This window comes from Suricata suricatta, chromosome 8 (genome assembly GCF_006229205.1).
Source record: "Suricata suricatta isolate VVHF042 chromosome 8, meerkat_22Aug2017_6uvM2_HiC, whole genome shotgun sequence".
In the NCBI taxonomy this organism is placed as follows: domain Eukaryota; kingdom Metazoa; phylum Chordata; class Mammalia; order Carnivora; family Herpestidae; genus Suricata; species Suricata suricatta.
Window position 1 is genome coordinate 41,788,342 of NC_043707.1, and position 26,506 is coordinate 41,814,847.

General features: G+C 40.3%; 1 protein-coding gene and 1 pseudogene across 2 annotated transcripts in view; one reads left to right on the forward strand and one right to left on the reverse strand.

Annotated features, from left to right (window-relative positions):
• GPR89A (G protein-coupled receptor 89A) overlaps positions 1 to 23,901 on the reverse strand; it is a 55,032-nt gene extending 31,131 nt beyond the window's left edge. Inside the window, exons 1-7 of one of the 2 annotated variants that reach the window (XM_029945990.1) lie at positions 23,702 to 23,901; positions 16,693 to 16,752; positions 15,433 to 15,536; positions 10,914 to 11,020; positions 10,377 to 10,478; positions 3,354 to 3,474; positions 2,597 to 2,677 (exon numbers count right to left, since the gene is read on the reverse strand). In XM_029945990.1, coding sequence (XP_029801850.1) covers positions 2,597 to 2,677; positions 3,354 to 3,474; positions 10,377 to 10,478; positions 10,914 to 11,020; positions 15,433 to 15,536; positions 16,693 to 16,752; positions 23,702 to 23,743 — 617 coding nt within the window. In that variant the 5' untranslated portion in view covers positions 23,744 to 23,901. The remainder of the gene's footprint in view (positions 1 to 2,596; positions 2,678 to 3,353; positions 3,475 to 10,376; positions 10,479 to 10,913; positions 11,021 to 15,432; positions 15,537 to 16,692; positions 16,753 to 23,701) is intronic. The other variant, XM_029945989.1, reaches the window with a different exon arrangement.
• LOC115300483 lies at positions 2,962 to 3,067 on the forward strand (annotated as a pseudogene).
• Positions 23,902 to 26,506: the final 2,605 nt, after the last annotated feature.

Consider the following 26,506-nt stretch of genomic DNA (forward strand, 5'->3'; position numbering starts at 1 on the left):
GATATGACTTCTCTGTTGAGGAAAACAAAAGCAAAAAGAAAATACTGGGACACCGAAATAAAAAAAGCTTTTGCACAGTGAAGAAAACCATTAATAAAAGAAAAAAACAGCATACTGAATGGTAGGATCTACTTGCAAATGATGTATCCAATAAGGGGTTATTATCCAAAATATATAAAAAACTTATACAACATCAAAAAGGCAGTCCGATTAAAAATGCGCAGAGGACCTGAATAAACATTTTCCCAAAGACAACATACAGATGGCTAGCAGACACATGAAAAGATGCTCAACATCACTAATCAGGTAAACGCGTATCAAAACCACAATGAGATACCACCTTACGCCAGTCAGAATGGATAAAAGAAGACAAGAATTAACAAGTGTTGGCCAGAGTGTGGAGGTAAAGGGAACCCTTTGCACTGTGGGTGGGAATGTAAACTGGGGCAACTATGGAAAACGGTATGGAGGTTCCTCAAAAAAAATTAAAAATAGAACTACCATAGGATCCAGTAATTCAACCACTGGGTATTTACCCAAAGGAAACAAAAACAAGAATTTGAAAAGCTACATGTACCCTATGTTTGCTACAGCATTATTTATAATAGCCAAGATACAGAAGCAACCTAAGTGTCTATCAATAGATGAATGGATAAAGGAGATGTGTGTGCACACGTGCACGTGCACACACACACACACACAATATTACACAGCCATAAAATATGGATGATAACTTGCCATCTCTAGCAATGTGGATGAATACAGAGGTTCTTATGCCAAGCCAGACAGAAAGATAGGTATCATATGATTTCACTTATATGTGAAATAGAAAAATAAAACAGATAAACACCAAACAGAAACAGACTCAAATACACAGAAATGATGGTTGGCAGAGGGAAAAGGTGGTGGGGGATTTATTCATCTCTCCATATAAATAAAATATAGCAAAAAGAGAAAAATCATGAGAATCAAAATAGTATTATTACTTTATAGTTATCTTTCAATACTGAATAATGTTACTCTTACTGTTATATTTTTTAAACTATACTCATATTCATTCATGTAAAATAAACTGTACAGAATGAATGTGAACACAAAGAATACATGTAAATACATGTGTATCTACTTTCAATATCCTTATAAAGATGTACAGAAATGGAGACAAATAATTAGCTGGTAAATTTAGTCCTCTTTATCATTCTAAAGTCTATTGTTAGCTCTTACATTAATTAAAGCCTTCTTTGACTTGACTATGGGTCAATTAGAGAAGAAAAATGCTGAAGGACAAAACATGAAATGCAAAAACACTCATGCAGTTTAAAACCTCTACGTCACAGTTTTAATCTGGGTAACAGAATTTTAATAAAGACAGACTAATGAGCTTCATGAAGACAATAACATTATTTTGTTCTTCATCCTATCTCTATGACTGTTCAGCAATTAGCAAAGTGCCCAGCATAAACTAGGCTTTCCATATTAAGAGAATGAGGGGCGCCTGGGTGGCTCAGTTGGTTAAGCCTCCGACTTTGGCTCAGGTCAGAGCTCACGTTCGTGGGTTCCGCTCTGTGCTGACAGCTAGCTCAGAGCTTGGGAGCCTGCTTCCGGTTCTGTGTCTCCTTCTCTGTCCCTCCCCCTCTCATGCTCTGTCTCTCTCTGTATCAAAAATAAATAAAACATTAAAAAAAGTTTATATTAAGAGAATGAAAATACATGAATGAGTAAATGAAGATGAAGCACTAAAACCTAATGACTGTCCTCCAGAGACTATTAATAAGTTCAACAGTTTCCCTTAAGTATGTATGGTCTACTGTTCTAGAGTTCTACATGTCAACTCATTCTTAGTATTTCCATTTTACAGATGAGGAAACCAATACATAAAGTAACTGGCTCAGTTCACACTGTGAACTGTAGGGCAAGGGTTCAAATTCAGAAGGTCTGAGTTTAGAGCCTAGGCTTCAACCCACTATGATACCGATTTCTAGAAATGCCACTTTAAAAATACACACTGTAAGTGTGCTTCTTAAAATGACAAAAAGGACAACAGCTAGAAGATTTGAAGGATTTTTCACAGTAGTTGGAGAAAGTTAAAGATTGAAATCAGGCATGCAAATTTTGTAAAAATGTAGGACAACTGACTCAAAGCATCCAATCAATGTAGAATACCTTCAAATATATAAGTTATTCTAAACAATTTATCTCAAGAGAACTAATCTAAAGTCAGGAAAGAAGTGGAATTTGAAAATTTCATTCACACAAGACTAAACATTAGGTTTTCTTTTTAAGTTTATTTTTGAGAGAGAGCAAATGGGGAGGGGCAGAAAGAGAGGGAGAGAGCGAGAGAATCCCAAGCAGGCTCCGCACTGTCAGTGCGTGGAGCCCAGTGTGGGACTTGAACTCATGAACCGTGAGATCGTGACCTGAGCAGAAATCAGAGTCGGACGCTTAACCAACTGAGCCACCCAGGTGCCTCAAAGTCTTCGATAATATCTTATTGTAAAAATGAATATGATGAAATTCCGGTAGCACTAATTCACAGTCACATTTTCTTGTTGAGAAATTCTAAGAGTACAAGTTTTTGAATGTGCTAATATCTTACCTTTTCTTTTTGCTGATGATCATGTCCATGGTTTGGAGCAGTCGCCGTTCCAAGGCTAGGATATCTGCGTCAGTTACATTTCTATAATAAGCACAAACTGTTAGCAATGTTTTGGGACCCCATCCTTGGGCATAATAAATACAAGGCTGCTGAGAAACACATAGATCTCAACTGTTACCTGGTAATTCAAGGACCTTTTTCTAGAGAATATTAACATGACTATAATGAACAGAAGTCCTTTTGCTGTCATTTTTTTACAGCTCATATTTTTGCAGTCTCAGGGGAGTGGAAGGTAACTAGCTGTCTTTTAGTCTTTCTTAGCTCTGATCCAGTGACATTTACGAGGTACACAGAAGCACGCTTCCAACTTTGTGCAATGGCAGTATTGTAGCCAGTGAGGTTTATCCGAGGCACAATTATTGCTACTTTTGGGAGAAACTGGTTTACTGAAGTTGGGATTAATTCACACTGCTGTCCACAAGAAATGTGCCTTTAAAGAGCTGGAGTGAAGAGGAGGGAGAGGGTCTGAGTGGGAATGACCATCTTAAAAATAAGTGAATGTAGGACAAATAAGGGCAAATAATATAAGTGATAAGACTTGGGGAGATTTTTAGGACAATGCTCATAAGGACAGAGGGAAAGGATAAAAAGGGCAGTGTCAAAGATCGAATATTTACGTGTCAATGATGGCAGCATGATATCACATATGTATTCATGAAGTAATAGGAAGAAAGAAAAGAGACGACGTTCTCTTTACCTGAGGAAGTAGGACATGTACGTGTACGGGCAGTTGACGGCACCGAATCCAGAAAGAAGAGCCATGAGAGTCACACCGATCACACCGACCCGGCTGATGAGCTGCTCTATGGACAAAATCCCTAAAAACATCAAAGCACCTTACTGTCAGCTGATAAAGATCAAAAAGAAGAAACATCACAGAAAATATCAACTATTACATACAGCTTAAGTAAGCCAAATTTAATTCCATAATAAATGTATAAAAGTCTATTGATTTTCTTCCTATTCCATATGCTTTTAGAATGGTAATAGTAAAATAATAATTATAAATAACACTTATGGATCGTTTATGCAAGGTAGTGTGAACTCTAACAAGGCAAAGTACTTTCAGTAAAAGCTTTGGTTAAAAAAAAAATATATATATATATGTGCGTGTATATATATCAGCAAAGTAAGTCTGCTGGAGAAGTATAAATAGCAGGTAACACTTTGCACTATAGTTACTGTAAATGTATATATATATTACAGCATATATATATATATAACATACACTTCACCCTTATGTCATAAGATCTTTAAGTCTTAGGAGCTTATGTTTTATACATTTTTACCAATAAACACATTAGGTATCTAACAAATGAGCTGAATTTATATGTGAATGAGTACTTCAAATGCAAATATGTGAGTTTTTTTTATCAGCTATATTCTAATTATCAATTTTTCCTACGATTTGAGAATGTTCAAAGTCCATAGTTAAAATAAATGCTGTTGATATCTTGGATAAATGAGAGAAGGGAAGGCTGAAGAATAAGCCAGGAAGTTTGGAAGTACCAGACAAAACCAGTTTTGTTGTCATTTCCTATTTCTAGGATGGAATTCACTTCAGCATTATCTACTCCTATGGCCTAACACCAGAGCTGCCCTGCAGGAATTTTGTTAGCTCGGAAACTGAAATTCCACTAATCAAGCTCTCTTGCTCTTGTATTTCTACTACACCATTTTAGAGCTCTTTGTGATCTCTGGTCTTTAGGCTTTTGCTTCCCCCTACCTTCCATTTCCTTCTTCACTGAGCCTGCACTCTAAGCTTGCTTGCTTTAATTTCTCTCTCTAGGACTCTGTCCCCACTCTACTTCTAAAGTGCTGATCCTGAAAACTCCCAGTCCTGGATCAATCTAACACTGTCTTAGCTGTGCCTCTGCCCGAGATGCTAAAACTGCTAAAATGCATACCGACGTTGGTGCCGTTACAGCTTTAGGTCTCCAGTCTTAACAGATCTCACACTACTACTGAGGAATCCTTCTCTTGCAAGACCTTAGTCAGCCATCTCTCCCTACCACCCTTAGCAGATAATCTTTCATTCATTTTCTCATCCTTGTTCTCCTTCTTAGAGAAGTTATTAGACATATACTACCTTCACTCTACTATATTCACATCTGCAGTCACCCTCCCACCGCATCCCCCTCAAACAAGACCGAGTCCAAACCTAAGAATTCTCTATGTGCTTTGATCTTATTTCTTTCTACCTCCTCCAGAATCTTGTTCCATCACCTGTCATCTCTCTTATCTTCAATCTTTCCTTTTTCTGCTGGTTCTTTCCCTGCAGTTTCAATTCTCTTTCCTAAGAAAAGGTAAGGCCTTGAGTTCACCTCTAGTTATCTGTCCTCTATCTCCCCTTTAAGAGCCAAGCTTTCTGAATGGAGTTTACACTTCCAATCACCTCTTCTTCACTTCCACTTATTCCTCAACTGGCTGCAGTTCAGCTTTCCTTCCACTCTCCAACCCCGAAGGAAACTGCTTTCACTAATCATTGTAATGGCAATAAAAATAGGCAATATTTATGAAGCACCTGTTATGCCCCAGGCACTGTTGAAGCATTCTACTTGTATTAATTTGTTTGCTCCTCATAACAGCCCTAGAAGGCAAAAATTATTGAAAACCTCATTTTACAAATAAGGAAATGGAAGCACTGAGGAGCTAAGTAGCTTGGTCAAGGCCACACAGCTTGTGAGTGGCAGCGATGGGATTCAAACCCAAGCAGTCTAGCTCCAAAGCCTGTGCTCTTAAGCATTGCTATTATATGGTCATGAGTTTTCTTCCGGTTGTAAAATTCAATGATATTTCCAATCCTGGCTTTATTTGCTCTTTTATGACACTGAATCATTGCTACTTAAAATTATTTTCCTTTCTTGGCTTTCATACCATTTCCCTCAGTTATCTCTTTTAGTTCTCTCGTTGTTTTTTCTTGGTCTTTCTCTGCTCACAACGGGCCAGAATAATCTTTCATTTCAGTCTATACATTTTTCCCTCAGTGATACCACGTATTTCCCCAGATTCATCTAATGGTATTTAGCTGATGGTGCCTGATTTTTTCGATTCCTGGAGTTATGTCCAGGAGGACTCATAAATCCATGCCTTTCTCCTAAGTTGCTGACCTTGGGTATCCAACTGCCTACTGAACATCACTTTGGATGTGCACAGGCAATGCAAATTCAGCATATGTGGAGTTCAACTTATCTTCCCCCTTCTGCATGACCTATTCTAGAAAATGCCATCATCAACTATCCAGTCACCATGACAGAAAAACTCACACTACTAGTCTCCATTCTGTCTCTTACTCTCCACTGAATACACCGAAGTCTTTTTTTTTTTTTTTTAACCTCAGGGCTTTCTATGATGTCTCTGGAGGTTTCTTGGTGGGTCTACCTTTGGTCTTGTCCTTGAAATCTCAGCTTAAATACTTCCTCAGAAAAGCTGACTCTAACCACTTGCATGTAATTTGACATCTTTTTGTTGTCTACCATAGCAACCTGTTTGCTCTTTGATAATGATCACGATCAGCAATTACTTGTTTATATATTGACTGTTTAGTCCTTCCTGCCAGAAGGTTAAGTTGGAGGAGGGCAGAAACCTAGTTAGTTTGCTCATGGTTGAATCTCCAGCACTTAAAATAAAACTAGGTGCTCAAAAACCATTTGTGGAATGTAAAATGAATGACTAAATCCTCATCAAAATTCTGTTGATTCTACTTCCCACATAACTCTTTACATCCTCTTCTTTTTAACTTTTTTAGTGTTTACTGATTTTTGAGAGAGAGAGAGAGAGAGAGAGAGAGAGAGAGAGAGAGAGAGAGAAGAGAGAAGAGAGCACGTGTATGAGTGAGCTGAGGAGGGCAGAGAGAAGGGAGACACAGAATCTGAAGCTGTGTGGACAGCTCAGAGCCTGATGCGGGGCTCAAATTCACGAACTGCGAGATTATGACCTGAGCTGAAGTTGGACACTTAACTGACTGAGCTACTGAGGTGCCCCTATATCCTCTTTATAGAAAGGAATCCCGTCTTATTGATCTTTGTTTTTCTTACTGCCTGTCACATGAAAGGTATTCAGTAGATGATTATTGACCTAGGGTACATAATTATCATCCGGTATCATAAAAAAGTCCAAGGGATTAATATAGGTTACTAAATATAGAAAACTAGAAAAATGTGCCCTCTACTCTTATTCCCTTTATGGTAGTGTCCCTTTATTAAATATCTTTTTCTGGTCTAAATTACTGTTTAGATACTACCTACTTAATCCTAGCATTTCTATGAAGTAAAGGTCAATCATTATTTGTTTTCTAGCTACTAGATGGAAAGTCAGAGGGATAAAGTGACCTGCATAAAACCATCTAACTGTTGCTATTTGCTCACACAGATTCCTGTTAGCTTCGTATACTTTCTTGGCCTCTCTTACTCTTTCCCACTATTGAATGCCTTCCACCTTTCCTAGGTTCAGGCACTGCACGAAGGAGTATTTTCACGAACATGTTTTCATGATAGGCAAGGCCTGGGTCTCATAGTCTTCTGTGGTCTTCACAGCAATGAACCCTCCTGGTTGTTGGGACAGTCCTGGACAAGCTCTACGACAGCAGGGTAAGTTTGGCTGCTTCTCATCCACCGCCTAAACTTTCTCTCCTGTTTACTTCTCGCAGGCGAAGGAATTAGACACCTGAATATTTAGACATACATCCAAATTGCTTATTTCCTGGAGCACAAAGGAAAAGAAACTCTCTCTAGCTCTTCCCCCCAGTAGCTTCTTTGGGATATCCCTATAGGATTCAGGAAAAAAAGGACAGATGAGGATCCTAAAGATGTGACAGTCTTCATCCTCCCTCAGGTAATGTCTGGCTGCACCGGTCAAGTGAACTGACCACTTATAATAGGAAAGCTGGAGACATGCTTCCGAGTCTCTCTGGGCTGCATGTGAGCTTTTGCTTTCATTGTAAGCAGCCTTGGGTTCCTTTTAGAATTCTTGTCCCTCTCAGGTTTATTTGAAACCGTTTCTACGAGAGCTGTATTATCAGCACCTCTCTACTCCAAATCTTTCCCGACATGGACATGGACATGTTAATCATATTAGCAAATCCTAAATTCCTATCCAGAATGTTATATTCTTAAACTCATCGACTCCCTTGGAGAGATAGAAATTGTTTTCTTCGTTCAGTAATTCAATAAACATGCATGAAACACCTTATGTGCTACGCTTCATGCTAGACGCCAGGCATCCAAAGACCAGTAAGATGGAGTTTATGACCTCAGGCTCCTCAGGGAGCTCGCCAATGAAAGAGGAAGTCAGAAAAGGTAACAGTCAGTTGGGCGTCCGACTTCAGCTCAGGTCATGATCTCACAGTCCATGGGGTCGAGCCCCGCGTCGGGCTCTGTGCTGACGGCTGAGAGCCTGAAGCCTGTTTCCAATTCTGTGTCTCCCTCTTTTTCTGCCCCTCCCTTGCTTGCTTTTTAAAAATAAAAGGTAACAAGTAATTATAATCTTTATAGGTGATATAAGTATACTGAGGTGGGAGCAATTAATATATTCTAATGATGGCCAGAAAAATCTTACCTGAGATGGAGGGACAAGAGTTCAACACTGAAAGAAGAGGCATTTTCTAGGAGGAATGTCCAGGCTGCCAGGACAGGTCTAGGAACTTCAAACAATTTGGGAGGACTGGAGACAGACCCAGAGAAAGGCAGCAATAGTCAGGCCGTGAAAGGCTTGTATGCCACGCTAAGAGCCCGAATGCTTTTGGTAGCCTCGTGTTTAACTTTTTTTGGCCTTCTTTAATGTTATTTGCAATTTCAAACTAGCTATTTCTAACTTAAAATAGCTATAATATTGCATATGCTTTTAAAAACGGTGCATTTTTATCTCTTCCTCCCGCAGGATAGTCTCATAACCTCCCTCCTCCAGATCCCTGCTACAGGTAAGGAGTAGACACGGACGGGAGCGTGGCAGATTCTAGACACTGGTTCATTCCACATCCACTCCAATGCCTTTCTGTCATGTCGTCTTGTACCACAGAATCTAGAAAGCCAAACATTCTTTCCCAGATGTCCTCGAAGCGAAGGTTCTGACTGTACTTGGGTTGTATCAATTCACATGCCCATGTTAGACCTCAAGTGCAGAAGTGAGTAACATGGGACTGTGGACAGCACTTGGGACCTGCAGCAGCTGGGGAGAGGATCTACGGTCAGATCCCTGGTGTCACAGGTCCCCCGGGGCAGTGACAACTTCTATGGGGGCTTTCTCCTGCTATTTACTACAGTGGAGTGCTTGGGTGTTTTTCTTCACTGTGCAGCATTTAGATTTGACATCCTGCTTTCCTATAAATTGTAAACACTCCCTAATACTCTGTAATAAGTCACTTTCTGCTTTAAACTAGTCAGATTGTTTTCTTCTATAAGAACCCTGATACAATAGGAGTGAAATGAATAGTATTTTTTTTTAAACTTCTGGTACCAGAATGCCAGTATATTTATTACAGGTGGGCTTGATAATCTATGTTAGAGAGATTCATATATATGTATTTTTGAAGTACTAGGACTGTTTGCTGAGGGATTGTTCACGGTTTTTAGCACAGAAATTATGGCTATATAATCTACTCTTATATTTAAAGAGTTTTTTTTTTTTAAGTTTTTATTTACCTATTTATTTAAGTAAGCTCTATATCCAACTTGGGGCTCAAGCTCATGACCCGAAGATCAAGGTTACATACTCTACTGAGCCAGCCAAGTGCCCCTGCTCTTGTATTTAAATGAACTTTTTGGGGGCGCCTGGGTGGCTCAGTTGGTAAGCGTCCAACTTCAGCTCCGGTGATGATCTCATGGTTCATGGGTTCAAGTCCCGCATTGGGTTCTGCGCTGACAGCTCAGAGCCTGGAGCCTGTTTCGGATTCTGTGTCTCCCTCTCTCTCTGCCCCTCCCCTGCTTATGGTCTGTCTCAAAAATAAATAAACTATAAAAGAAATTTTAAATAAAAAGTGAACTTTTTTGTGTAAGAAGAGACACCAAATCCTAGAAAGCTTTTTTTTAACCTACTGATTTTGAATGTTTTATGTCATCACTCTTTCCCAAAATGCATATATACTCCCTAAAGACAATGTTTATCATCATTTGAGCAGTGGTCATTTATCTTTTGGGTCACAGACCCCTTTGGGAATCTAATAAAAACTTATGGATGCTTCGCCTCCAAATACACACATAAATGCTTCATCGTAATTCAGCATACAATATTAGGAATTTTAAGTTAAAGACAACTTTCCCTACCCCTCACTCTCCTGACATTCATTCACTAGCCGAAGGTCAAAAACTCCTTCTCTAAAATCACAAAGGTAGTTTCTTTCGAAAGCCAGCATTGGAGACTTCCTAGGATGAAGGGAAGTTCAGTTTAAAAGCAGATAGTTTTTGGGGCACCTGGGTGGCTCAGTCAGTTGAGCATCTGACTTCAGCTCAGGTCATGATCTCATGGTTCGTGGGTTCGAGCCCTGCATTGGGCTCTGTGCGGACAGCTCAGAGCCTGGAGCCTGCTTCAGATTCTGTGTCTCCCTCTCTCTGCCTCTCCCCTGCTCATGCTGTCTCTCTGTCTCTCAAAAAAAAAAAAAGCAGATAGTTTGTAGAGAAATAACTTGTATATTTCCCATAATTACAAGTTTTTAAAAAGTTATTGCTTTTCAAAATTAGAAAATGGTAAACAATGATTTCCCTCTCCCTGTCACGAATACACTCACCATGTTTCGGGCTGAGAATGGGAAATGGATCTCCTAGTTTCCAGAAGAAGTACATGAAGGTCAACCATAGCAGACAGGAGAAGAGCAGCCGCTGTCTGTGCACTGAGGAGGAGGAGGAAGAGATGCAGGGTAAATATTTGTACACTAGGGAGCCTGCTCTCCTTCCAGATACGGACTCAAGCTAACTGCCGTTTGACTGACTCGTCCATTTGGCAAAGGAATGATGGAATAATACAATTTTTAGAGAAAGCATATTTATCGCCCTAAGAGGAATTTGGCTGAATTATGATTTGGGTTAGGGGAGACAAGACAGTAGAAACTGAAATACAGTTGTGGCAGCACAGATCGCTTCATTATTCATTCAACATTGATTTTATGCCAACTTTTTAAGATGCTGGTGTAGGGGCCCCCAAACAACAGTAGCTATGGAGAGTAACAGAGAAATGAAACTCTCCACAGCTTCAGTTCCTGCGAATCCTTGTCTCAATCGATATGCTGATGTAAGAGGGTGAAATACTCACGTTTACAAATACTCACATAGTCGGATGTTGCTCACGATAAAATAGCCAATGTAAAAAGGCACCATGAAAACCAGGATCAGAAGGATTACACAGAGGTTCATTTTCCAGTGAAAATAACGGGAACTGAAATAAGTATCAAAGAATATCACTATGAGGGGAAGAAGGCAGCAACTTCCATTCTCTTTAGTCTTCCGAAAGATCTCTTGCTCTTTGAACTCAATGCCAAATATATCCTACCCAATTAGTCAAGTAGGCTGTTACTGTCTGCTTGTTTATAGAGGTTAAAGAATAGATTATAAAGTTCTGAAAGGTATATATGAGCATCCTAACTTCCTAAGAACTTTACTTATTCAAATGAGAATGGCTAATGCTCTAGTTATATTCGTAGCCACTGTATAATAACCTATTAACATATACTATTACTGGTAGAATGGCTATTGTTTCTCTTACCACTAGGAGGCTCATGAATTCAGAGAAACTAAATGTTAATGGTAATATGTGCTATAAAGACTTATAAATAAATATTTCTTCTGTACCTCCAATGTAAATAAACATTTGATTTTCATGACTACTTTAATGCTTATAAACTGTATTTTATTAATCAACTAAAATATTTTTAGGACTTTTCTAATGCTAAACCTTTTGTTCCATGACTTACACATTCCATAATTAGAAGCCTGTATCTCCCACTCCCCTTCACCCATTTTGTCCATCCCCCTGTGGACTTTAAAGTAACAAATTTATTGAGATATAATTCACCCCTTTACACTTTAGAACATTTCATCACTCCATAATGAAACCCTGTTCCCATTAGCTCTCCTTTCCCCGCAACTGTCCTAGCCTTCGGAAACTGACAATGCACTTTAAGTCTCTAAGGATTTGCCTATTCTAGAAATTTCATATAAATGGAATCAAACAGTATGTGGTCTTGTGTCTGGCCTCTTTCACTTTGCATGTTTTCAAGGTTCATCATGTTAGGCCATCTATCAACACTTCATTCCTGTTTATGGGTAAATAACATTCATTCAATTGTATGCATATGCCACATTTTGTTTTTTCATTCATTAGTTGCTGGACATTTGGATTGTTTCACTTGTAAGCTATTTATTTTTTTCATTTTTAACGTTTATTTCTGAGAGACAGAGAGAGCATGAGTGGGGGAAGGGCAGAGAGAGAGGGAGATACAGAAACGCAAAGAATGCTCCACACTCTGAGCAGTCAGCACAGAGCCCAATGTGGGGCTCGAACTCCGGAACCGTGAAATCATGACCTGAGCTGAAGTCAGATGCTTAACTGGGCCATGCAGGTGCCCCATTTGTAAACTATTATAAACAGTGATGCAATGGTCATTTGTGTACAAACTTTTGTGTGGACATGTTTCATTTCTCTTTATGTTTATACTTAGGCGTGGAATTGCTGAGTCATATGATAACTATTTACTTTTCTGAGGACTGCCACTATTTTCCAGAATGGCTGCACCATTTTACACTCTTCCCAGTAAGAACACTAGGGTCCCAAATTCTCCACAGCCTTGCCCACACTTGTTACTGTCTTTTTGATTATAGCCACTCTGATGGGTGTTAAGTGGTAGCTCATTATGGTTTTGATTGGCATTTCCTTGCAAATGGCTCATGGAGTGTCTTTTCACGTGCTTACTGGCCATCTATATCTTATTTGGAGAAATGCCTATTCAGATCTCTTGTCCATTTTTCAACGTATTGTCTTTTTATTATTAAACTATTAAGAGTTCTTTATATATACTAGAGTCAAGTCTCCTATCAGATAAGTGATTTATAAAAATTTTTTCTCATTTTTGGGGTAATATCTGTTTACTTTCTTGAGTGTCTTTTGTGTTTATTGATTTTGAACTTACATTTGGGCCTTGTTTCAAAAAGTTTAGTGGTTAAGTGGCTTGTGAGGATATATAAAATACAGAATGATAAAATAAACTGTAAGAAGTAGGAAAAGAAAGAGAAAGCATGGGAAAAGATAGGTAAAAACGCAAGCTAGGCCCAATGACCATTTTGAAAGTGCAAACCACACGATTCTAGAAACTTAATAGGAGTGCATCATAAATTTAGCTTTAAGTTTTCTAATGGTCGACATGAAACAGAAAATTTGATCAGTTAAATAAGTAACAGTGCTATGGGAAAAAACAATTGCTTCAAGCAAGCATTAACTATTACTGATTTATTATTACTGAAATTATTACCAAGACCATAAGGAGACTTCTCCAAAGATTTCCCAAATAAGAAAATGTGAGGATAATTAACAATGTTGTCAACAACATCCTTTCCAGAGAAAGGTCAAAATGAATTTCATAGGGCTATTCCTTACTGTTTCTCCTTAGGCCAGAGGGCAGGCATCATAAAATAAAGAGCTATTCATTAAAAGCCACACTACAAAATGCCAATACCATTTAGTCTAGATATACTGACGGCTTTTTGCTCCTCTGGATTAACCCACTGTCCAGCATCTAGAGAAACAGATAAGCTGCACATTCTCCGAACAACTGTACTTAGTATTTCAGCTAAACTTTTACAAGCTATGGGGAGATGGTTTGGAATGACAAGGGTGACACATCTGGCCAATTAAAAGCGAACCACATATTTTAACGATTATTTGAGCCAAGAGTAACATGACATTCTCTTGGGAAATCTAACAAGATTATTTATTTGAATAGGAGACAATGCCACTTCTGCTCAGAGGTGAGTCGAAAGAATACTCTTGGTTAGGGCCAAGATTCTCCTTTGAAAGCTTCAGAACATGGTCAATGCACCAACAGAATACATTATCAAGGCCCATATTTCTGTTGCATAGTAGGGCCAAATGTTAGTATGACAGAAATAGGTGTAACCGAACATGTCTTAGTTCTTAATCTACACAACCCCAACCCTTCCCAAAAGCACCCAAAGAACCACCAGATTTCAGCAATGCAACTTCCTATACTCTTTAAGAGAAACTATCTAAGAACTATATAAAGTGACTGAGTGATAGGTCTTCCTGTATGGATTAATTACAAATGAGTTAAAAGTGGGGACATCATCTACCAACAACAATTTTGGTTTTAGAAAATATCTGAGCCATAGTCTTTTCTTTTGATACTTAGATCCATGTAGTCAGCAAACTATGGCCTGACAGATGCTTGCTTTTAGAAGATTTTACTGGAACACAGCCACACCCATTTGTTTATTCATCACCGGCAGATACTTTCATTCCACAGCAGGAGGGCTGAGTAGTTGTCATGGAAACCACATAACCCCCCAAAGTCTAAAATATGATCTGGCCCTTTACAGAACAACTTGCTGACCTCTGGTTAGATAGCAGTAAAGTTCCAGGTTGTGATAATAAAATTTCTTAATTAGTAAGTTAAAGAACACCTGTCTATTCTTGATAGTCATAGGATCTCTAGCCTGGTCATCCAAAAGTTTGAAGAACTAATTTAAAAGAAGAGTCAGGGGGAGCCTGGGTGGCTCAGTCAGTTGAGTATCCGACTTTGGCTCAGGTCATGATCTCACAGCCCATGAGCTCAAGCCCCATGTGGAGCTCTGTGCTGATAGCTCAGAGCCTGCTTTGGATTCTGTGTCTCCCTCTCTCTCTGCCCCTCTCTGCCTCAAGCTCTGTCTCTGTCTCAAAAACAAACAAACATTTAAAAAAATAAAAAAATAAATAAAAGAGTCAGAACATACTCTTGTTTTATCATACTATAAATTTTTAATTTATCTATCAAGACACATTAATTACCAACTTTGATTCTCAAAGGAATCTGAGAACACAGGCTCTTTGTTAAGTCTCAAGTATCAGAAGTCTGAAACAAATTATACAGCTTAGCTGAGAACGGACTCCTGACTACAGAGCCAAATGGCACCTTATTCTTGAAAGATTTTTCCATGCAGTGATAAAAACTACACAAGTCCACATAGAATCGCTGATGTGCTCTATACACAAATAACGGTCTACAAAACCCAAGCTTGCAGTTTCACAAGCAAGAAATATTTTGGACTGTAATAAACAACACGTCTGTTATTTGGCGAGGAATAGGAGTTGCTTTATAAAAATGCTTTAAAGAAGACTTTAAATTCAATCAGACTTGCCGGGCCTGTGAAATCAACACAGGTAGTGAGAGCTGGAGTTCAGACTTCAGAGAAGCCCATACCCAACAATCGAAGGAATTCCCACCTTTTCAGGTAGAGATTTTTCTCATTAGCCCAACAATGTGAAGGGTCATTCGTAGGATTCAGAGTAGCCTCAGAATAAAACTTTGAGGAGTGAAGCCTGGGATCTAGGCTCTCTCTCACAGCCTCAATCTCAATTAGCTCAGAGCTAAAGGTCAGATTTCTTTTTTCCTATTTCACAGCCTGTGCCAAATTAGCTACAAGGTGGCTGGGATCCATATTTGCTGTGATTCTTATAGTTACTGAGACTAAACTAACCGCATGGTAGAATTTTTCCAGCTGTGGGATTCAGATAAGCCTTCTACTATAAAGAAATCATATAGGTCTCTTCACAGGAAGAGTTAATTAGTACTCACTTACCTGCTATTCAATACTTTTAAGATTTCAAAGATGATGAGCTCAAACATGGTGCAAGAAAATGCGAAAGTCACAGAGAAGATCACCTGTACCACATACTGACGTACCTATTAAAAGTCAAATACAGAATACAAGTCATTTCCTTGTGCAAAATATTGAACTGATAACCTGGTCACAAGTCTGACAACTTAATGAAGAAATTCGTAAATCACTGGAAACAGGGCCATAATGGCAACTTGCTTGGAGCTAAAGAACTAGATGGAAGTTGGTAGTATTTCTAAATCATTAGGCACTTTTATCAGCCTCTTATGGCACTTAGAGTTCATGATGCACACTGACCAAAAGAAGGGACAGATTTTATATATGTATATATAAACTAACCTAACCTATATATATATATAGGTTAATGCTAAAAGGGTTAGCCAAAATCTCTAGAATCCCGAGCTCTTTCAGAAAACAACCCCAAACTCCCTGGGGAGGTTTAATGGTGAACATCCTAGTAATGATCTAAAAGTAGTCAACAACCATTGAGCTTATTACTCAATGAGGACTGATTAGGAAATGTCCAGTCTAAGCTGGTGCTTCTGTGAATTCAAGGCTTAAGAACTAGATGAGCCTTATTGGGATTTTGGTACTACCGTAGGATGTAAGATTGGTCATTAACAATGAAGGTCAGATACCCAAATGAATGGGAATATTCATGAGATGGAAGCTAAATTATCTTCTGAAAAATAACTATCTGTTATTGTTCTATGTACAGATATTACCAAGATATGACTGTTCTTGCTCTGAGGCTACATATGACTTGCTTTAAAAAAAAAATCAACTAAGCTTAATCATATTCTCCAATTTAAGAATTATATAAGGGGTGCCTGGGTGGCTCAGTCAGTTAAGTGGCCGGCTTCAGCTCAGGTCATGATCTTGCGGTTCGTGGGTTCGAGTCCTGCGTCGGGCTCTGTGCTGACAGCTCAGAGCCTGGAGCCTGCTTCAGATTCTGTGTCTCCCTCTCTCTGCCCCACCCCAACTCATGCTCTGTCACTCTGTCTCTCAAAAATAAATAAACGTTAAGAAAAAAAAAGTGACCTTTAAAAAAAATTTTTTTAATTAAAAAAAATTAAAAAAAAAGAATTATATGGTACTCATTTGGTCAAAACTCCCTATCTTGGAAGTGAACATGACCCTTCTTGAATGGAGGCAATTTTCTTGCCCATTTTAAAACAATCTAAATTCCTAGAGTTAGTAGTATAACCAAAATGATCTTACTTCATAGTCCTTAAACAGTTGGCGCATGAAGAAAAGCCATCCGAATCCAAAGAAAAGTATCTGGAGGAGAAAGAAGATCGAATGTCAACATATGTAATCTTTTGAGAACTCCCTAATACAGATATTTTATGATAAAAGGTCTGCTAAACAGACAACTAACTTACGATTAAAGACAAGATCCACTTAAACAGTATCTACTTATCGAAGTTCATAACATTGGGAGAGGATATTAAAATACTCTTCAATTTTTGAAGTTATTCATGTTTTAAACAATCCTGTTAGGCAAAAATAAAGTTTTCCTGTAATCTCATGATTATCATTTTAGCCAGAGAAGCTAGAAAACAAAAAAAGAAGCCAGAGAAACTTGCTTTTATATTAGATCCCTGTTTGCAAGTATCTCAAAAAGCCAGAACTTTAGGGGAAAGGAGGTAAAATCTTTTTTAAAAGGTAGAAAAACAGATTTTTGATGTCTTTTCTTTCATGGAGCTTTCTTAGCTTCTCCACAATGCTGCCTAATCCAAATAAAGTGGTTTTCATCTCACTATAAAGCCAAGAGGTTGAAGGATCCCACTTTGCTAGTTTTGGTGTAAGGTGGCAGAAAATAGCCACATGACAGTGTTGTTCAGTGTTCCAAACGCTGGGTTGTTTTTTACTGGTGAACAGAACCTTTTCTATATACACAAACTGATACAACTTAAAAAAAAAAAGCAGAACACTAAACAGTTTATTTTTCTTAAAGTGATCTTTACATCCTACATGGGGCTCAAACTCACCACCCAGAGACCGAGAGTCAGATGCTCTATATGCTTAGCCAACAGGTGCCCCATAACTCCTCCTCTTGTATCAGTTAGGAGCTTTAGGAATAAAATTCTTTCATGCCTTCCCACCAACTTCAGAAGTGTGGACCCCTGAGCGTGGTTTAGACGATTCCACCAGCCCCCTGTTGCGTCCCTCCTGCCCACCAAACTCACATTTTCAGCCACGTGGAACTGCCTCTGGATCTCTATACACAATATTCTCTCTTTCATATCAAGACCTCTATGGACATTGTCCTCTGACAGGAACTTCTCTCCAGTCCTTCCAGGTCTTAATTCTTACTACCTCTGGAAGGCCTTCCTTGACCTCTCAAAGGTAAGCTGCTCTTTTTATATATCCTATTCTACCTTTACTTCCAAAGTACTTGCCACACAGTTTTGTAACGTCTAATTTAAACACACTTTCTTAGACGTTAGATTGTAAGCTCTGTGAGGACAAGGAGGTCTGAATGCTGGTCTGGAGTTTCAGCACCCTTACAGTGCCTGGCGCATGGCACGCTCTCCACTGCCGTCTGCTGAATGGAAAAACAGTCCATGGCAAGAGACGGTTTGTTCTTGAAGATGCAACCTCAATTTTTTGGTGATAACTTCAGTGTGCTGTGCTAAATGCTGGGGATACAAAAAGGAATAAGGTAGTCACCACTCTCAAGGAGCCTGAAGTATAAGTGTGAAGACACTAAGTAAGTATAATGTCACAAGGGACATGCAAGGATAGAAATATACACATAATGTAAAAGAATATGGAAGAGGGAGCTCAAACACATCTGTAGGGAGTCAGGATGGATTTTCTGGAGAATACCTCAGCTGAAGGAGGTTTTAATCCAGTGGTAAAACCTATAACATGTGCAAATATGGGGATTATATGCATTTTTCTAGGCAGAGGTTCTAAGACATTTATCACCTACTCAAAGGTTTCTACCATCCCTAATCTATTAAAGGACTCTTCTCTTAAAGGATGAAAAAAGCAGTAGGCAGGTAAAAGGGGATGGAGATAGGAAGACCGGGCCTTCTTTCCAGGTAGGAAAGAGCAAGAGGATAGGCACAGGAGTGAGAAATAGCATGGTAGAGACATGGGCGTATACTGGGAATACACATGGGCATGTACAACACCTGGCCTGGTGCTGTTGGAAGATAAAATTCAGAGAACATAGTTAAAAATGAGACTTAGCGAGGAGGAGCAGGAGACCACTGACTCAGAGTCCTGAAGGCCACCCTAGGGAGCTTGTAGTCTACAGGTGAGGAGACATATTTTAATAGGGAAAAGACATGGCCCAGTTTGTTTTATATGGAGCACTTTGGCGGCCATGTGGAAGATGCATTTGAAGGAAACAACACTGTAGAAAGAGCAAGCTTATAGAAGGCTGCTATAGCAGTCCGGATGACAGATGATCAAGGCCTGAATGAAGACACTTGTAGCTGGAGAGGAGGCAATTGATTTGAATACTTAGAAGGTTAAATCTGCAGGGAGGAATCAAGCTTGACTTGTCTGGAATACACGAAGAGTAAGGCCACCCAACTTATATAAAAAATACTGGATATTGGGAGATTAAGAGAGGAGTTCACTTTTAGACCTTCTAAGTGCCCAAGGTCCATCCAGGTCAACATAAAAGAGATTATGAAGGCAGAGCTCAGATATATGTAAGAGTTGAAAGCCATCCAAGTACGCGAGATCACCCAGGAGTACTATGTAGAGTGAGAAGAGCACTGTGGCAAGAAGAAACAGTGGAGGGTAGGAATGGGAAGAAGAGAGCAGGAGGGAGACAGAGAAAGAGTAGACAGAGAATAGATGCCAGGAGAGTGGTGTATCCTGAAATCAAGGGAACAGAGTTTGAAGGAGTGTTAAATGAAGCAGAGGGACAATAAAACCAGGACTGAATATAGTTCAAAGGATTTGGTTAACTTAGAGGTCAAAGCTGACCCCAAGGAAAACAGTTCAAATAGTGAAATGGGGGCAGAAACCAGACTGCAGGTGGGCTGGGGATGAAAAGGGTAAGGCAAGGGAGACAATGAACACAAATTAACCTAGCGAGAGCCAAGAATGAGAAATACCAACAGCATTTTTTGCAAAACTAGAATACTACCAAAATTTGTATGGACTCACAAAAGACCTTGAATAGCCAAAACAATCTTGAGAAAGAACAAAGCTAGAGGTAGATCACAATTCCAGATTTCAGGATATACTACAAAGCTGTAGTAATCAAAATAGTATGGTACTGGTACAAAAACAGATCAATGGAACAGAAGAGAGAGCCCTGAAGTAAATCCTAGCTTATATGGTCAATTAATCTACAACATAGGAATCAAGAATATACAGTGGGAAAGATCTGATTAGGGGTTAATACCCAAAATATGTAAATAATTTATACAAGTCAACATCCAAAAAGCAAATAATCCAATTAAAACTGGGCAGAAAACCTGAATGGACATTTTCCCAAAGAAAACATAGAGATGGCCAACAGGCACATGAAAAGATGTTCAACCTCATTAATCATCAGGGAAATGCAAATTTGTTAAGGGAAATGCAAATTAAAACCACAACTCGATATCGCCTTATATATGTAAGAATGGCTACTATTAAAAAGACATGAAATAACAAGCGATGGCAAGGATGTAGAGGAAAAGGAACCCTTGTGCACTGTTGGTGGGAAGGTAAATTGGTACAGCCACTGTGGAAAACACTAGGGAGGGTCCTTAAAAAATTAAAAACGGAAATTCCATAGGATCCATTCATTCTACTATTGGGTATTTACCCAAAGAAAACAAAAACACTAATTCAAAAAGATATATGCACTCCTATGTTTATTGCAACATTATTTACAAACCTCAGGATCCACAGACAGATACATGGATAAAGAAGATGTGGTGTGTATGTACACGTACACACACACACACACACACACACACACCATGGAATATGATGCAGCCATAAAAAGGACACGATCTTGCCATTTGTGACAACACCTATGGACCTAGAGGGTATTATGCTAAGTGAAATTAAGTCAGAGAGAGAAAGACAAATACCATAGGATTTCACTCATATGTGGAATCCGAAAAAACAAAACAATCAAAAAGCAGAAACAGACCCATAAATTCAGAGAACAAACCAATGCTTGCTGGAAAGGAGGGAGTGGGGGGGATCGGCTGAATGGGTGAAGGGAAGTGGGAAATACAGGCTTCCGGTTATGGAATGAATGTGAGAGGGAAAAAGACACAGAGGGCAACAGAGATAAGCCGAGGGAATATGGCCAACGGTATTGTAATAGCATTGCATGTGACAGGTGGTAGCACAGCTGAACTCAGACTGGTGGAATCACCATGCACTCTTTTGTACACCTGAAACTAATGTACCAGCAGGCATCAACTGTACTTCTATTTAAAAAAAATGCTCCAAAAAAAGACTGAAAAAGAGAAAACATTAGATAGAAGCCTAAGGACAAATGTGGGGAAAAGAGAAAGTTTACAGGTCCCGGAGCAGAGAGTAGTAGAGAAAGGGGGATAAACACAGGAGAAGGGGCTGATGGGACACCAGAAGAGTTATTGCATCTGGTATTTCAGCTGTAACTGTCTCTGCCACAAGTATTTTTGCTGTGTAACTAATTTGCCATAAGGCAATTTTGCTGTAAAAGATAAAAAAAAATAACGGGTTGACAGTTTGGCTTCATTTCTCCATCGATGCGGTACCTCCATTTTCATATTATATAAATTTTAGTCCTCAGAATGGTCTATACAGTGACACGGTTTTGTACCCACACCGACCAGAGAACCTTGATCCGTCTATGAACGGACATGTGACAATGCACCAAGAACAAAAAAACAGCGGGGAAGGAGTTCACAGAGCAATGCAAAGGTCAGTTACAAATACACATCCCAATACTTGGGAACGGATACTTCTCTTAAGGAAGGAAGAAATTTTAGAGGAAAAAGAAAAATATGTAATACCAAATGAGGAGACAAATCAAGCAAAAAAAGAAATGTATAATGCTATGAATGAAATACTGAAGATACTGCTTAGGCACACTCCACAAAATGAAATCATTTATTTTGGACAGCATTCCCATGTGTGCTACACTACACATTTTGGATGTATTCAAATATTTTATATCTCATAATAGACTCTATTTAATTTTGTTATTCATTTTTTATGTTTTATTAGGTCCTTTTAAATGAACGTCCCATTTTATTTTTGTGAGTTTATCTTTTACAGCAAACCTGCCTTATGGCCAATTAATTATGTGGTCAAAATACATGTGGCAAAGAGGCGTGTGGGGAAACCGAAGTGATGATATTAATGATCATGATTAGTGGCAACTGTCCTTTATTGACCATTCCAGGAACTCTAAGAACTTAGCATTGTAATCTCATGAAATCATAAAAAACTAAGGCATGTGTCATTATCTGCCATTTCAGAGAAAGCTGAAGTGAATTCATTTAGAGTAATTGTCAAAATCAGGATCAAATCTGAAGTCTGCGACTGATTTCCAAAGTTTGTGCTTTTAACCAATAAGTTGCTCTACGATCAAAGGCACAGGTGGAGAGGATGTCCTTAAAGAGGGGGAGGGGTATCTTTTTTCTGACCAGGGAAGAAAGCATCTGGAAATGGTTGCAGACATACATTAACTGCTTAAATTAAGACCTAGGATGTAGGAGATCAGGTCTTCTGTCCTCATTTTTATTGGTACAGTGGGAGGCAAGGTCATCTGCTAAGAGTTTAAGAGATGATGCCGGAAAAGGGGGTTTTGAGAACTGACAAAGATTGAGAAATTATGAGGGGAATGGAATAAACAGCTGACTAAAGTCAAGAAAAAGAACTGTTTCAGGCTTCATTGTATCATTTATTTAATTTTCAGTAGGTTCCATACCCAATGTGGGGCTAGAATTCAAGACTTGCATGCTCTATGGATTGAGCTAGCCAGGTGCTCCCAGACTTCACTTCAAATAAATCTTTCAGATTTTTGTGCGTCAGTATAGTTGGCTATTATGCAACCAATAAAACAAATTATGAAAACTATATAAAGGACGGTGAGTTTAAAAATAAAAAGTTATTTTATTAGGGCATTCCTCCTTTCGTAGTATCTGAAATGTTGAAATTCAAGTTTTTCAAGAGACAAGGACAATGCTTCAGTCCAAAGACAGAAGCATTAGGATGAAGCAATGAGAAAACTGGATCAAGGATTTAATTTCCTTTAAACCCTCAAAAGGAACGGTTTCTGTCGTTTGCCACTTGAAAAAAAAAAGGCAAGAAAATACACGCTGGGAAAAAGAGGTGGGAAATCAATAATTAAGATAACCTGAGCTTCTACAAACAGGTGGCTGGCAAATAATTGCATTTAGTGCTTGCACTTAAAGGGGAAGGGGCTTCAGCTTTGAACAAGCCAGGACCTCAAAAATTAAATTAATAAACAAATACACAACTATTATTGCTACGAAGAAAACAGTGGCTTAGCGAATGAAAGCGGGTAAAAGCAAGAGACTCCCTGGACAAAGCTTCTCTAGAGCAGGAGTTAGTGTTTTATTTATGTTTGTACCCTCGGAGCTTCCTACAAAGGTCGAGAAGTCTGCAGACTGTACGAATGAAGGTGCCCGATCGGCAAGAAAGGGGGTTGGAAAAAGACCCGAAGAGTGTGTGCAAGAGGATTCAAGGAGGAGGTGTCGGTTCACAAACGGAACCTTTTACGGTACTTTTTAAGATCTCAGAGCTGATCGCGGCCAAATCCTCCAAACCCGGATTCAGGATTTGACAACTAACCAGCAAGGTCCCCACGTGTCCCCAGAAGCCGGCTCCGATTGGCTTGCGGCTCACTCGGCGCCCGGAACCACACTCTTCCCCGAGCCACGGGTCAGCGGCGCGGTCCAGAAGCTTCGGCGCGCTCTGGGGATCGCTCCTTTCTCGCGGCCCCGGCTCGGAGCCCTGAGGCCGCCTGACTCCCTCCAAAAATGGACGAGGAAGCGGGCAAATGGAGGCTGCGGGGGGAGGGGGGGACGGGGCACGGTCGAGCGCAGGACGCTCCCCCACTGTGAGGGCGAGGGAACGGACACGGCAAATCCCACACCCTCCCGGAGCTCAGGGAACCGAGGAGGCGGGCCCGGGCCGCGGCAGAGGAGAGCGAGACCCCGGACCAGCCGGCATCTCGGAAGCCCCGAGAAGATTCGAAAAAGAGAGGCTCAAGGGTCCCGGGGAGGGAGGCAGAGCTCACCTGGGAGGTAATCATAATACTGGAGTCGATCAGGAAACTCATGGCGAAGTGCAAGGAGGCCTCGTGCCCCCGATTCCCGCTCCCCGTGTCCACAGCAAGCTCGGGCCACTGGCCCTCTCACACAGGCGGCCTTCGCCCCAGGTCCACCGGTGGGACCGCAGCTCGCCAGCCCCACGCCATCAAACTGCGCCCGGGTCAGCCAATCCGTGGCTAGATCTAGAGCTTCCCGCCCAGGGCTGGGGATGGGCGGGGCGAACGCGGAGCCGAGAGGCCGAGGGGGCGGGGCCAGGGAGAGGCCGTTCTGGGGGCGGGGCTTAATTAGAGAAGGCCTGGCTAAAAGGGAAGAGATAGGATTGGGGGGGGGGGGGTCTGAAAAGCCAAACACTGATGTAATTAATGCAAGGGGCCTTTAATTTCTGAGGCTGAAGATGGGGGGTGGGGTGGGGCGGCTGAGCTAACATCTTATTTTAAGTGGTCATTCCATTTTGTAATGGTCATGGCTAATAAGATGAAGCTAATGATGATTATAATGAGTTAGACGATAATTCAGGCATTGTGTTTTGAATGTTACAACTTAATACTTGGCTACACAAACAACTGCATAATTACAAATGAGGAAGAGTGGAAAGGCAGATATTTTTAGCATATATAGCTAATCAAGTAACTTCTGATGTAATAACAAAAAGCACATCATCTATACCAAGAGAGTGATCATCTCATTGTACTTGGTACCCATCAGCCCACACATGGAGTACTACATTCTTTGTATCACACTTTAAGTGGAACGGAGAGGTATTGGAGCATGCTCAGAGGTGAGCCACTAGATGAAGCCCGAAGGAAAGAACTGAAGGAGACTCAGGAACACGGACACAGTAGCTGTCTACTTGTGAAAGGATGGGTAGAATTGATATGGCCCCTGGAGATATATGTAAGCACAGCACTGGAAGTTAAATGAAGCTAGATTTAATTCAAGGCAAGCAATAATTCTTTAAGGGTCTGAAGATGAGTTATTTCAGGGAATAGCTTGGAGTTGGAGTAACTCCTCTCCCTCAGTTACTCAACTACAGACTGAATCACTACTTCATCCATTCAATACTCATTTCACAAAGGCTTCACTGCTGTGAAGCTTATCCTTGCCCGCTAGGGCTCTAGCTAGTTCCTATAGATCCTGTAGTCTCACAGCACTAGAAGGCAATGACCCAGTGTGGGAGGAGCTGCAGTCAATACCCTGAAGCAGTCTTTAAATTTTTTTTTATGTTTATTTATTTTTGAGAGAGTGTGTGTGAGAGAGTATATGCAGGGGAGGAGTAGAGAGAGACGGAGTCACAGAATCTGAAGCAGGCTCCAGGCTCCGAGTTGTTAGCACAGAGCCCGACATGGGCTTGAACCCCTGAACCACGAGATCATGACCTGAGCTGAAGTCGGAAGCTTAACCGACTAAGCCATGCAGGTGTCCCTACCCTGGAGCAGTCTTGAGTGCACGTGGCATTGAGGACGACCTGAGTGTTTAGAGTGCTGTAATCTGAGTGGCTGAGACTCACACATTTATTACACACAAGGGAAGGTGTCTCTCTTTCTTGAAATTGTACACCGTCATTCTAAACAGCTCAAACTACCTGTCAAATGTCCAATCCCTTATCCAGAAGGCTAGGGAACAGCTGGCTACAGCTATCACGGATGAGGTAGATACCCGCATAGATGCTACTGTGGAGGCATTTACCAACACATGATGAATCAGAATCTCACCCAACTGAGATTCAAGGCTGTGTGAAAGTACAGAATTCTGGGAGAGTGTATCAAGGCAAACAGTTTACTTTGGTGGCTTCCTGGGATGCACGGTGGGAATCAGGGTCTCTGTGAAGTTGGCATAGCAGAGATCGTTACACAGTCCCATTGGCCCCAGCGCTGTGCAAAGCTTTGAATGGCACCACTCAGGAATTTCTGCCCTGTAATACCCGTTGCCAGGTCAAGGACAGACCTGGGTGACCCAAAGAACTACTACCCTTGCTTTTGATTGCAGAATGTCTCTAGAAACCTTCCTACTAATGTCCAACTGACTCTCAGAGCCCTGGGAGGGGTGGCTGAAAGTGAGAGGCATGACTTTTTGCATTTTTGTCCTCACCTTGGCGTCTATTACCAACCCCCATGACCAACAGTGACCGCTGAGAGGGAGGAAGAGCTCTCCTCTCAACCCCTCACTACCAAGGGCACAAACCCTTCCCTTAAATCTCTGTATCTCAGTGGAGTCTTACGGTACAGCATTTAACAATAAAACTATGCTAGCCATATGTCACAAGACAATGACAGTAATTATATCACACAGAATAATATTTATCATGGTGATGGTAATCAATACCTACCAAGTCCTTACTATGTGCCAGATACTATTCTTAGATCTCGACAGGTAACAACTCATTCACTCCCTAACTTAGTCCCTGACTTGTCTCTCTATGGCAGACGCCCTTGTTCCTTTTCTTTGGAAGCATGCTGAACACATTGGCACTTACCGGATTCCAGGCCTAAGAGAGTGAGGCTCAGGCAGAGAAAGGAGTTTCCTTTTCTTCCTATTCCAAGCAAGAATCTTTCTCTTTTCAGGATCTGACATTGAAATATCAATTTTCTTCCCAGGAAACCTCACCTCCTATGGATAGGTTGGATCCTACCCTGTGTTTACAACTGGACAAGAATGTGATGACATAACTGTTTGTTTATTAGCAGTATATAAACAAAAGCAGGAATCGTTCCCTTATATTTCTAAATTTGCAGGATTATGTCTTTATACTTGCAAATCAATATTTGTTTAGA